At 38.6% G+C, this 13,712-nt stretch overlaps 1 protein-coding gene across 3 annotated transcripts; it reads left to right on the forward strand.

Annotated features, from left to right (window-relative positions):
* The first annotated feature begins 3,838 nt into the window (after positions 1 to 3,838).
* Positions 3,839 to 7,247, forward strand: LOC103980443 (pentatricopeptide repeat-containing protein At2g13600-like). Of its 3 annotated transcripts, none has more exons than XM_009396868.3 (3): positions 3,839 to 6,281; positions 6,672 to 6,855; positions 6,996 to 7,247. In XM_009396868.3, exon 1 carries the CDS (start codon positions 3,860 to 3,862, stop codon positions 5,621 to 5,623), a length of 1,764 nt encoding a protein of 587 aa, XP_009395143.2. In that variant the 5' UTR covers positions 3,839 to 3,859; the 3' UTR covers positions 5,624 to 6,281; positions 6,672 to 6,855; positions 6,996 to 7,247. The 3 variants fall into 3 exon arrangements, with proteins under 3 accessions (XP_009395143.2, XP_018680115.2, XP_065010238.1); XM_018824570.2 differs by having other exon boundaries at positions 3,839 to 6,210; XM_065154166.1 differs by having other exon boundaries at positions 3,839 to 6,855.
* The last annotated feature ends 6,465 nt before the right edge of the window (positions 7,248 to 13,712 follow it).

Raw genomic sequence — 13,712 nt, forward strand, 5'->3', positions numbered from 1 at the left:
GATATTTGAGTAGACCTTATATTATTTGGAGTTGGTTTAATAAGTAGATACATGGAAGTTATGAAGACATTTCATTTAAAGGTTGCTAAAAGAATTTTATGATATATTAAATGGATAATCAACTATGGCATATTCTATTTATTATCAAAAAGGTTGGAGCTCATTGAAAATAGTGACAGTGATTGAGTACAACCATATATGTATTTTATTTTGGGGAAGCTACACTTATATGGTCTTAAAAAAAAAACCGTTACTATATCAATTTGTGAAGTAGAACATATAGCAACATCTTCTTGTGTTTGTCTTGCAATATGACTAAGAAGACTAATCTAAGAACTTCATATACTGCAGGAGAAGTCAACCAAGATTTATATTGATAACAAATTAGTTATTGCCTTGGCCAAGAATTCAATCTACTATAAAATATTGAAGCATATTAATACAAGATTTCATTTTATAAGAGACAATATCAAAAACAAAAAAGTTACTTTATGTCAAGACGAGTGAATAAGTGATCGATATACTAAAAAAACTATCAAATTTAAAATATTTCACCAACTTTAAAAGAAATTTAGTATGTTAGATGGAACAAGTTTAAGGGGGGAGAATGTTGGAATCAAACTTGTCAAGACACCATGAATAAGTTCATTGTATCAAAAGGTGAAACACATTAAAGGCTTATAGAAGAATAAACCAAATTAACTATTGGTTCTTAAAAGAATCTCTTTGAAAAGAGAGATTTATATTAAATGTAATGAATGTAGTATATCTACGGGGATTATTTAAACCCCATATGTTGGGTCGTAAAATATAGAGTTTTTGACTTAAACATAGAATATTTTGCCTTGACCTATTCTTTCTTTATGTGATAGTTCTATCTCTTTTCACTATATATATATATATATCAACCAAGGCCATATTTTATGTTTGTCTTTTATTGGTATCGGAGAACATGGAATCTCTATAGACTCTTTGTGGATCTTAAACCCTCAAAAAATTATGTCGAGGGCGCATTGCTTCTCTGATATTTAAGTTTGTATAAGAAATGATATGTCCACCAAATGTCAAGTCTTCTTGAGCCGAATGTACATAGAGCTTGTGATTTTTTTTGGTGTGTTAAGCAAGGCACCTTAGAGGGCCTTTTATAATATAGTTTTAGGACCATTATGCTTGAAGATATGTATTAATATCGGGGAGGTTATGCACTTCTCCCGGTCCCAGTGGAATCATGTTGCGTCAAATCCAAGGAACGTGCAATAGCCTTTAAGAATCAAATCCTTGATGATACATCATTTAGGTGCATTGACAACCATGATACTAAATCTTTAGAAGACATGAATCATCTCTATATATCTCTATATAGAACCTCCATCACAACTCTATAAAGTCCCATCATCAGCAAGACACAACAACATCATCTCAAGAACAACAAGCCAACATGGCCAACAAAGTAATTCTCATAGCACGTTTGTTGCTGGTGCTCTTGGCAATGGCCTTTGGTGAGTCTATTTATTCTATCTGTGCATTGCATGCGTTTCTTTTCCTAGTGGGTTTTGAGACGTCATTGTTGCTTTCCTGCAGGTGTTCAATACGCCATGGCTTCTCAAGTCCAAGCAAACACATGCAACTTTGACAAGGACTGCAACTGTGGAAACTGTATCGCGAGGTGCATTTTCCATCGATGCGTCTGTGGAAAATGCTAGAAACTTGTAGTGTCAAGTTGACTTCATCCGAAAACAATAAATTCTACTGCTTCTCGTACTTGTTGTTTGTGTCATGGACAATAGCCTTGCATACATGAAGGAGATGCATATTAAATTGACCGCTCTGTTTGCCTCATGAACATACGTCACCTATATGTATCCTAAAACTAAATCTCATAATTAATACTTTTTAAGCCAAAATATAGTTGTTGGATTGGGATATTAATTCGGAGCTAACCAAGGTCTTTTTTTTTTGTCTATCTATGATTGTTGTTGATGAATGCTGAATCTCCTTGACTAACGTTTGAGGAACGTCTGTACAAAAGAGCTTGTGAGTTTTTTAGCGTGTTGAGGAACGTATCTGAGGGGGCCTTTTATAGTGTGGTTTCAGGATCGTTATCTCATGAATATACGCATTGATGTCAAGAACAGTTATGTACTTCTCTTGGTCCCAATGGAATCATCTTGTGTTGAACCCAGGAAATATATAGCATTGTGTTGAACCCAGAAAACATGTAGCATTCGAGGGATGGTGCTAAGTCTAACATACTGCCATGTCTAACATACGACATTGAATGTTGGGGATATGACTTTATGAAAATGTCAGGAACATGAGGGGTAGTTATTGGTCATGAAGATACATCACTTATATATGTTCTAAAGTTAAATCTCATTATTAGTACTTGCTAAGTGAAAAGCAATTATCTGATTGTGATGAGCCAACCGAGATCATATTTTGTGTCTATCTTTGATTAGTGTTGGAGAATATGGAATCTCTATAGATTTTTAGGGAATGAGATGTCAACTAAATATCAAGTCTTCTTACGTCGAATATACGAAAAGCTTGTGATTTTTTTTTTGACTTGATGAACATACTTGAGAGAGCCATTTATGATATGATTTAAAGACCATTATGCTCAAAGATACACGTTGATATCGGGGGCCAGTTATGCACTTCTCCCAGGTACATCGAATCCAGGAAACGTGCAATAGCCGTGATGTGATTGGTAACATTTAGCGGATGATGTCATCTCAATCATATAATATTAAAATGTCAAAACATGATATTGAAGTGTTAACTATGTAATGAATAAGTGTTGACTGTGACAAATAGGTGTCGTGTCATCATGAAGTGAACTATATATATATATATATATATATAAAGAGGGAGAATGCATCTCCTAGAATTGGAGGGGATCCCAAGTGGAACACAACGCATGCTATTTACCACGAGCTAAAAAGTAGCTTTAGCTTTACGAACTAAAGCAAACGTGGGTGTATTTGAGAATATATTTGAAATGTGTATATTTCAAATGTAAATTAGTATTTGTTAAAAAAATTTCAAATCATATCTAATATGCCATTCATACCACGAGTTGGACAGTTGATTCACTGTCAAAGGTAAAGGTTCATCCTTATGTCTCCTATGATGTGGGAGTGTCGACGTAGCAAACCAACTTAAGAAGTCCGTAAGGGAGGTGGTTTGTCGAGGTCGATTTAGATTGGGAGCGGTGAGGCCAGGTAAAAGGAACCGAGATTTGCTTGGTTGCGAGGTTCTCTTGATTCTCGGGTCATCTTCGGGTAATGGTGTTATCTCTTGGTTAACAATGGTTCTACACACCAGGTCTGCATCATGGGGTTTCCCGACTTGACCCCTTCGATGCTTAAGTTAGCGAAAGGTAGAGGAAGAGGAAGACAATAGTTGGGGGTAGTTTTTGAAGGTACTCTTTCACTTTATCTAAAACTATAAGATGGCCAAAATGATTTAGTGAGAAATGATTTTCTATAAAGATAAAATTTTATTTATTTATGTTAAAAATTATTTATATTTATTTATATGATTATATATTTTTATTATATATTTGGGTAAAATAAATTTTTTTATAAGATTAAATAAATAAATTTATTTAAAAGAAAAAATATATACTTTTAAATGAATATTAAAAATATTAGAATGGTAAATTTTTCATTAAATTTAAAAGAATTTTGAAATATAATTTTACAAATAATACTCAATGCATATTTAAAATAAAATTTTCATCTATCATTAATCAAATATTCAAGACATTTCATATGTTCTTCAACTATATATTAAAAATATAAATATGTTTGATGCGGAGCGTCTCCATTGCATCCATTCCTCCGCAGCTCTTTGTATGAGCAATACGACGTTGCTGAAAGAAGCTCAAAGGTTTCATGCCGCCTTGCTTACATCTGGCTTCCGAAATCACGCCTACCGTTGCAACCTGCTGCTCCGCGCCTACGCTCGATGCGGCGCCCTCTCCCACGCCCGTTCCCTCCTACTCCAAATGCCCCTCCCCACCCTCGTCTCCTTCAACACCCTCCTCTCTGGCTTCGTCCGCTCCGGCCGCATCGACGACGCCATCGACCTATTCGACGCCATGCCGGCCACCGATGCTCACTCTTACAACACCGTCATCTGCGGTCTCGTCCGCATCCACCGCGTCCGGGAAGCCTTCGCTCGTTTCCTCCGCATGGCCCGCAGTCATGTCAGGCCCGACGACTTCACCTGCTCGACGATCGTCGCTTGCTGCGATCTGTCTGGGGGGCGACAGCTCCATGCGCTGATGGTGAAGGTCGCGTCGCTGACTTCAGACCCTTTTGCTGGCACCAATCTGCTGAGGATGTACGGGGACGCGGGTGAGATGTGTGACGCAAGGAAGGTGTTTGATGAAATGGGTCACCGGGACCTGACGTCGTGGAATGTATTGATAGATTGTTATTTTAAATCTGGGATGGGCGAATTATGCATCAAGATATTCGTGGAGATGGTCAGGGATCGAATTCGACTGGATGAGTTCACTTTAGCAACTGTTATGAACGAACTTGCAAGCTGCTCGTCGGTGAGCAAAGGCATGCAGGTGCATTCATTGGTCGTGAGAGCCGGGTTTATTATGGATCGTTTCTGTTGCAATGCTTTGTTGAATTTGTACTCTAAGGGAGGATTTGTTAGTTCGGCCATGAAATTGTTCGATGATATGACTGATCCAGATGTGGTTTCTTGGACCATCATGATTTCAGGTCTAGAGGTGGGTGGCCATATCATTGATGCTTTTGAGGTTTTCAATTCGATGCGGATGGCTGAAGTGGAGCCTAACTCTTTCACTTTTGGTACTTTGATTGGTTGCTGTGCAAATGTTAATGCATTTGATATTGGAAAGCAATTTCATGCCCTTGTTCTTAAGAATGGGTTGGAACTTGATGTTGTTGTAGGGAGCACAATTGTGAATATGTACTCAAAATGTGGTGAGATAACTGATGCTCTGAGACTCTTCCAGAGCTTGCCTGAGAGGGATATCGTTTCCTGGAATGGTGTTATTTGTGGGCTTGCTCAGAACGGAGAAGCTACCACAGCCCTACAATTATTTGATGAGATGGTTCAATTACGCCTGAATGGCATAATGCCAAATCATGTCACTTTTGTCGGTGTCTTGACTGCATGCTCCAGAGCAGGGCTCATCCGCAAGGGTTGCAGCATCTTCAATGACATGGTTGATGTGTACTCATGTGAGCCCCAAGCTGAGCATTATGCTTGTATGGTCGACTTATTTGCACGCTCAGGATTACTGGAAGAAGCAGAGGTTATTATTCAATCCTTGTCGACTGAGCCTAACATTATACTCTGGGGAGCACTACTTGGAGCATGCAAAAGCCGTGGAAATCTTGTCATGGCAAAGCGCATTGTAAAACGACTTTATGTGTCTGAACCAATGAACTCATCCGATTATGTGCTTCTCGCGAATCTGTATGCTGCTAACAAAGAGTGGGATGATGTGTTCAAGGTTAGAAATAAGATCTCTACAATTGGAGTTCAAAAAGTAGCTGGGAGTAGTTGGGTTGAAATCAGGGGAAAAGTTTATTCTTTTACATCAGGTGATGCACATAATGCAGAGACCTAATCTCTGGTGTGCTGCAGATACTGTCGTTGGTAATGTTGGAGGGTGACGAAGTGGCTTAATTAGCACTGAATGGACTGTGGGTGATGCAACTATTCCCTTGAGGTGTCTCCCACCATTCAATGCAGTTAACAGTAGGGCTCAATCCGCATTTGTTATGGTTGATGTTGTTGGCATTTGACAAGCTTATTTTCCTTGCTTCAAGTCACTAACATTTTCTGGTTAACAGAGCATCAGAACAAGTAATAGATAGATAAGTGTACTTCAGACTGATATGTTCAAGTCTGCTATAGTTATACCCTCAATGTAGCAATATGACTTTGCTTGGTGCACCAAACTTCAAATAACATGGATGGTCAGCAGGAGTTGGGAGTGTGGAAATGGATATCGACTGAGGATTGTCATGAAAGGCAACAAGTGCAATAAGGGTATTGGAAACACAGTTACGGATGAAGTGCTGATGACTACTAGAGCAGCTCAGGAAAAGGTTTGCTGACAAACAGATGCATAGAGTCAGAACTGCTCTGATGGCAGATTTATGTACTCTGAATGACTTATCGAGCAGAAAAAAGAAAAATGCATCTGCAAAGGTCGTATCGATATTCTAATTCATTTGTTCTTCATAGCTACGTACATGGAGATTTTCGTATTGCAGTCTCTGGTAACCCTTCTGCCAAAACTAATTCTACGTGGTGGTGTAATACAATAGGAAGAACAAAAATGCAAGATTTTAGCGTTATGTTTTAGCCATTACATCTTAAACAACTCTTCACTAGTAAATCAATTGAATAATCAAATAGCAGCTGGAGCTTAGACGAACCGATCTGGTTCGATTCATGTACAAAATTGGTTCAGGTCTAAAAATCTGAGTCAAAGAACATTTATTGTCTTTTTTTATGATTCATTTAGGGCATTTTGATCGAAACAAGAAATGGGGGGGTGCAATCTGGTATAAGTCCATCATTAGAGATTTTTTTTGATAAGTTGCCTTATTTATACCCTTTTCATCGTCATATCTCGTCCTTTCTGATTCTATGAATCAAATCTTTAGGTGCGTCTGATCAGCAGGATATTGAATCTTCAGAAGATACGCATCATCCCATCTCTTTGTAGAACACCTCCATCGCTACTCTATAATCCTCGAGAGACAACATCACCTCAGGAACAAGCGAACATGGCCAACAAGGCTATACTCACAGCATGTCTGTTGCTGGTGCTCTTGGTGATAGCCTTCGGTGAGTCTCCATGGATTGCATACATTTCTCTCTTCTCCATGGAGTTCTATCTGAACATTGGATACATTTCTCTTCTCCGTGGATTGTTTCTGCCTAATGATTTAGTGGATTTTGACACGGCACTGTTGCTCTCCTTGCAGGTGTCCAATGCGCCATGGCTGCTCAAGTCCAAGAAGGCGCATGCATCGTTGCCAGCGACTGCAAATGTGATGAAAATTGCTACACCAATTGCCTTGGCGGTCATTGTTACTGTATCTGCTAGTATCTAATAATATCAACTTGTCTTCGTCTGCAACCAATAAACTCTGCTCCTCCTTGTACTTCTTCTTCTTATTGCACGTTTAATGTCCTACGGACTTTCCTAAACGAAGGAGATGGACCATTTAAATTGACTGCTTTTGTTGCATCATGTGATCTCGAGGCCTTTTCTCTCTCTCTCTCTCTCTCTCTCTCTCTCTCTCTTTTTCGTATTAATACTTGAAACCAAGAACAATTAGGACTCACAAAAATGTTAAAATTAAACTTATAAAGGCATCGACAAGGTTATTGTATCCATCAAAGGCCTATAGAATAATAAATCAAATTAACTATTTATTTTAACATTTGGTATTAGAACTCAATTTAAGCTATGACGTCTTTCTCAATCACTATCCTAACTCCAAATCCTTAAATTGATAAAAGAAATAAATTTATGATATATGTCTGGTCGAGGCGGTAGACATGGTAGAATTTCTAAAAGATCTAAAATATAATATTATGTTTACAAAATATATACTACTACTCCTTTTGAATGTTACTATAATCATAATAATCAAGATGATAAGACAAACTTTGTTGAAAAAAAAAAAAAGAATGAAAACTATGTTTTGCTAATGACTTATAATAATTTCAAAGAAGATACAAGAGCTTCTTTTAATAATTTCTAAGCACATGTATGGCATTAAAGAACTATTTTTTGAAATAGATATAAGTTATTTCAGTAATATTACATTTGATAATATGTCGAATTGATTAATTAGTTAACTCAACCTCTAGCCATGAGCTACTTACCATTATGAACATCTTCTTGGGTTATAATTAAATTAGTATGATACCAGACGATAAAGAGCATTCTTAATTAATTATTGATTGACTGTTGTATTACTATAAAGTCATATCCTTTCGACTCAAGAATGTCAAAGTAACATACCAAAGGATAATTAATAAGATATGTCTTAGATGAGGAGCTCACGAGCGATTCGCAAGAGTCCCACCAATGTTACCTGACCTTGATCTTGCTTCCAAGAGATTTCACTCTCTGTTCAATAGCTAGATCCCAAGGATCCAATGCCCCAAATCACCCATCCAGATGCCGGAGAGTCCTTGGTCGAGATCCCATTACATTTGGTTAGACCTTACCAAACAGTCAAGAATGGCTTGGCTCAGACCAAAGAGAAGAAGATCAAGCTCATTAACTTCCTATGCCATATCTCAAAAGTCTTTGCATGGATGACAAGCAATGTGCCTGGGATTGACCAAGCCATAGCACAATAGAAGCTCAACATCAGCTTCGATTCCTAGCATGTTCGATAGAAGCTTAGAAGATTTACGTTGGATCGACAAGCCATTATTAAGGAAGAAGCCAATAAGTTGTATGCTCATTTCATCCACAAGATCCATTTTCCAAAGTAGCTTGCCAATATAGCCTTTGTGAGAAAAAAGTAAAGGAAAATGACATATATGTATTGACTAAACAAAACAAGTTAAAAGATAGCTTTTTAGTGCCTCGAATTGATTAACTAGTTGACTCGACCTCTGGTCATGAGCTGCTCACCTTCATCAATATCTTCTTAGGTTATAATTATATTAGGATGGCACGCGAGGACAAAGAGCATATTTCATTCATTACCGATCGAGGGTTGTACTACTATAAAGTCATATCCTTCAAACTCAAGAATATCAGAGCGACATACCCATGAATAACCAATAAGACCTTAAATAGTAATAAACATAGAGGTGTATGTCAATAATATGCTGCTCAAGAGTCGAGCATCTTATACCCACTTAACTAACATGGGAGAGGCCTTTGCACTCAAGAATTTTCAGATGCAATTGAACCCCTCGAAATATGCCTTTGATGATGGCTCGAGCAAATTCCTTGGATTTATAGTCTATCAAATTGGGATTGATACCACCCCCGATAAGGTATAGGCCATTCTCAATATGAAGCCACCGACCTCTATAAAGGAGGTGCAACGATAACTTTCGATATATTTTTCCATTAGTTTTCACATATATTTATTAAACTTAAACTCAATACGTACTCTAACCGCTTCTCTATCGCATATGTCATGTATTAAATTCTTCTAAAAATGAATGATGTGACTCTAGAAATATTTCATTTACTATCACAAGGATTTCTAGATTAATTATCAATGATGATACTTAAAAGAATTATAATGTACATTTATTTTCTCAACAAAAAAAGAAATCATTCCACGTCTCTCTCCCCTCAATTGCTATTACTATAAATAATATAGAAAAAAAATTATTAGTTACCATCGTTAAAACACCAGGGTACTTTCAAAAGCCCTTAGTCGAAATCCCATTAGATTCGATCAGACCTCACCAAACATTCAAGATTGAATATCTTGAAATGTACCTTTGACGTTGGCTTAGGCAAATTCCTCGGATTTATGGTCCATCAAATCAAGATCGACGCCAACTTAGATAGATAAAGTGCAAGTCGTCCGTAATATGAAGTCGGCCTCTAAAAATGAGGTGCAATGATAACTTCCGATATATTTTTCCATCAGTTTTTATACAAAATCATTAAACTTGAACTCACTAGGTATTCTCGTGATAGTCTAGAAAACTCTAGCTGCTTCCTATCGCGTGTCATAAAGATAGATAGTATTTTCTTGTGACCTAAAATAAAATATTTTAATCATTCCTCTAATTGGTGTACAGGATCCACCAATCCAACTAAATCGTAAAAGGCTCGAACTTTGTTTATAAAATATTAACGAAGAATTAATACGCATTGATTTGGATTTGGATTTGGATTTGGATTTGGATGTTAACGGACAATCTTTGGTTATACATCATCAACACGCATTGACCACCGAGATACCACTACCTTCTCACTCCTAAGACTCAAAATCATTGGTGATACATCATGACCACCGAGATACTGCCTTGTTGGTCTAAGAATTAATTCTCTAGTGATGCATTATCTACATGTATTGACCAATAAGATACTAGTATCTTCTCATCCTAAGAATCGGATCTTATGTATGCACCATCTCCATGCATTGTCCGTCATGATACTGTCTTCTCGTTCTAAAACTTAAAATCTTTGTGATACATCATCTTCTAATTCTAAAACTTAAAAATCTTCTATCGTACTTCATCTACCTTAAATTTATATTATATTTTTACCTTTTCCATGATCATGCCATCGGGGACTATGTCATTGGAAACTCGTACATTTTGATTCTATGAATCAAATCTTTAGGTGCGTCTGATCACCTAGGATACTAAATCTTTCAGAAGATGTGCATCATCTCTATGTAGAACCGCCTTCACTATTCGATAAAGCCGCATAATCCTCGAGAGACAACATCACCTCAAGAACAAGCGAACATGGCCAACAAAGCTATTCTCACAGCATGTCTGTTGCTGGTGCTCTTCGCGATAGCCTTCAGTGAGTCTCTTTGTTCTTCTATCTAAGCATTGCATAAATTTCCATTCTCCATCGATTGTTTCTGCCTAATGATTTAGTGGATTTTGACATGGCACTGTTGCTTCCCTGCAGGTGTTGAATACGCCACGGCTGCCCAACTCCAAGGACTATGCAGCGTCAACGGGGATTGCAACTCTTTCTGTGGGAAATGCATCCCCAAGTGCATTTCCGGTCAATGTTCCTGTAGGTGCTAGTACCTAATCATATCGACTGTTCTTCCCCTGCATCCAATAAACTCGTCCATTACTCCTCCTCCTCCTCCTTTTATTGCACATGTATTGTCCTACAGACTTGCATAAATGAAGGAGATGGACCATTAAGTTGACTTCTTTCGTTGCTTCGTGTGGATATATCACTTAAATGTGTTCGAAAACTATATCTCATCAACTCTCAAGCGCTTTGTCCCTTGTTTCTTTTGCGTATTGGTAGTTGAAACCAAGTATTAAGTATATGTGGAGGAGAAGTATGTAAATATTTGAACTTACGTTTACAATGCGTGATCCAAAAGTGAAGACAACATGCATATCACTTCACCATTGTGTGCTTAGTTATATGCCTCTTGTCCACGCAAAGCATCCGTTTATTTCGTGTGTGTATACAGATATATATTATACTCTTACTCTTCTTCTTCCTTTTCCTTTACATGGTCATGCCATTGGGACCTTTAACCCGAAACAAAACACCAGAGTCCTTTCTAGGGTTAGTCAGTCGGTAGCAAGATGACGACCGAGGGAGATGAAGAGCCAGCTCACTTACTTCCACATTTAGTTCCACGCTCCAGAGGGCTGCCGCAGCACTTGCTGACGAGGACGACCTTCTTCATGCCGATGAACCTGTCCATCGGCTTCGTGGTGTGCTTGCAGACGCACGGGATATCCCCAACCGGATGGCTCTGCAGCACCGGAGAGCCTCCGACCCGAACGAACTGGTAGCACTGGTCCGCCAACACCTTAAAGTCCCCTCCGCAGACCTTGGGAAAACGGAAGGCGTCGCAGAGCAGGGGACCATCGACGACGACGAAGGCCACGAACACGGTCCAAATGATTTAATCAATTTTAGATATGTTCATCACAATTGTAGTTTTAAAACTATTTGAATGATTTTTTCTACTATAAATTCTTTATGTTTTCCGAGTTTATCATTGATAGGGACAATTTTATCTCATGTCAGCTCGTTCGCCACGATACCTTGCTCCAAGTCATCGTATAAAAAATGACGTCACAATGCGTCCTAACGTGAACCGCTTCAATGACTAATACTAACCACCCTACTTCATCAAGATCAGAGATAATCGTCTTACCTTATCAAGTTCAAAGACCAGAATGATCAGATGATTAACCTAATATTATCCCAAACAAACAAATAAGAAGGTTTAAGGATCATGTATAAAAATGAACTCATCAACTTAAGCATCGAAGGACTCGTGCCGAGAAAACCTCGGATACCAATGGTGAACAATGTATTCTGAAGAGGTTTTTATTAAATTAGATAAAACAAGTTACAAAAGCAGATCCCATCTCGAATAGGAGGTCATAAACTAGGAGCTAATAAAAATAAAAAGGAGGGTCACTAGGACCCAATTGCATGAAGCCGGAGGAGGCAGAGCTGAAGGAGATGTTGGGCGATTGTCGAATGGAACCTCTACAAGAGCATGCACTTTAGCGTCCGAAGGAAGCTCTGCATAAGGGTCCTTATTGACCTCGAGTTCAGGGTACCTCACCTTGAAGCGACTAGTGGCGATTTAGCATATGCAGCTTGGCTGGGGCATCGGAGGCCACATTAGAACCCCTCGGATTCCTTGTAGGAGGCCACAACCCTCCTCTCTCGCCCAATGGCTTGGTTCTTCTCCTCCTCCCAAGCCTCTTTTGCCTCCTCAATTGCTAGATGGGCAACCATCAACTCATCAGAGTTGGCCGACAGTCGCTCCCTCAATTGCCTACCCTCCTCGATGACCGCACTAAATTGTCGGTAAGTGTCTCTCAACTCACGACATAGGACTTCAACCTGCTCCTCGCCCTTCGCCACACTTTCAGTGGCCTCATCTTCAATGGCAGCCGCCATGTCCCGAGCCTCCTCCGCCCGTGCCTTGTCTTCTTTGACACGATGGATGATTAGTCTTATATCCAAGTGTAGTTCAGAGGTCTCAACCTTCGCCCTTATGCGTGCCCCCGTAAGGTGTTGCTTCGCCTCCTTGGCTTGGAGGCAGGCTCGAGTGATCTGCAAGGATACCTTTGTAACTTGGGCCTCCGCTGCCCTCCTTTCTTCATCAGGCTGCTTTGCTTGGGCCTGTAGGTCAACCAGCATTTCTGGCAGGCAACGATATACCAGGTCCACCAAGATGAGGCTAAGCGACCCCTAATAGTACGACGATCGACCCAACCTCCTCCTATAATCGCTGGTTCTCGGTTATCCCCTCCCAACGTGGCTTCACGAGGGCACCTAGAGATGGAGCCATGTAGCAGGGCTCAGTAACATCAGATGAGCAAGAGGCAAAGAAGCTTTATTCCATTGAGGCATCAACATCATCCTTCTTTTCTTTATTATTATCATTATTTTTTTCTTATTTATAAAAAGGGCATCTCTATCTCCCCCCTCCCGACGAGCTAACGATTCCTAAGAAATAAGAAGATTTTCTAAGGATGTTTATTGAATAGATGTAACAATATGAATATATGCATGAATAATATAATGTTTCATTCATGCATCATAAATAATGTTATTTGGATCTAAGAGTCATATTTTTTAACATAAATTTTTAATCTTAAAAAAATACTAAGCAGTTGAGATATCACCTTAGATAGTATTAACCAAATCATTCTCCAAATACTAAAGTCGAGCCATATATCAAGAGTGATCCAAATATCTGAAGTTAATTTGCAATGAATAATATGTACAAAGAGATAATGAGAAATAGATATTTTTAATACAAATTCAACTTTTACATTTAAAGTCCTTTGTCTTTTTATGATGTCTTTGCATTGTTACTAACCACATCCCATAGATCTCCCATAGATCTTTCCTTATTGGATAAGACTCCAAACAAGTCTTTTAGATCTTATAGTTAGACTAATTAAGAAGTTCAATATCAAATCCACCAACTCAACTATAATATTCTATAATTGAAAACGATTAT

Source organism: Musa acuminata, chromosome BXJ1-4 (assembly GCF_036884655.1).
Source record: "Musa acuminata AAA Group cultivar baxijiao chromosome BXJ1-4, Cavendish_Baxijiao_AAA, whole genome shotgun sequence".
In the NCBI taxonomy this organism is placed as follows: domain Eukaryota; kingdom Viridiplantae; phylum Streptophyta; class Magnoliopsida; order Zingiberales; family Musaceae; genus Musa; species Musa acuminata.

Bases quoted from the DNA above. Each gene is read 5' to 3' on its own strand.
- LOC103980443 (XM_065154166.1), top strand. From the start codon at position 3,860: ATGAGCAATACGACGTTGCTGAAAGAAGCTCAAAGGTTTCATGCCGCC.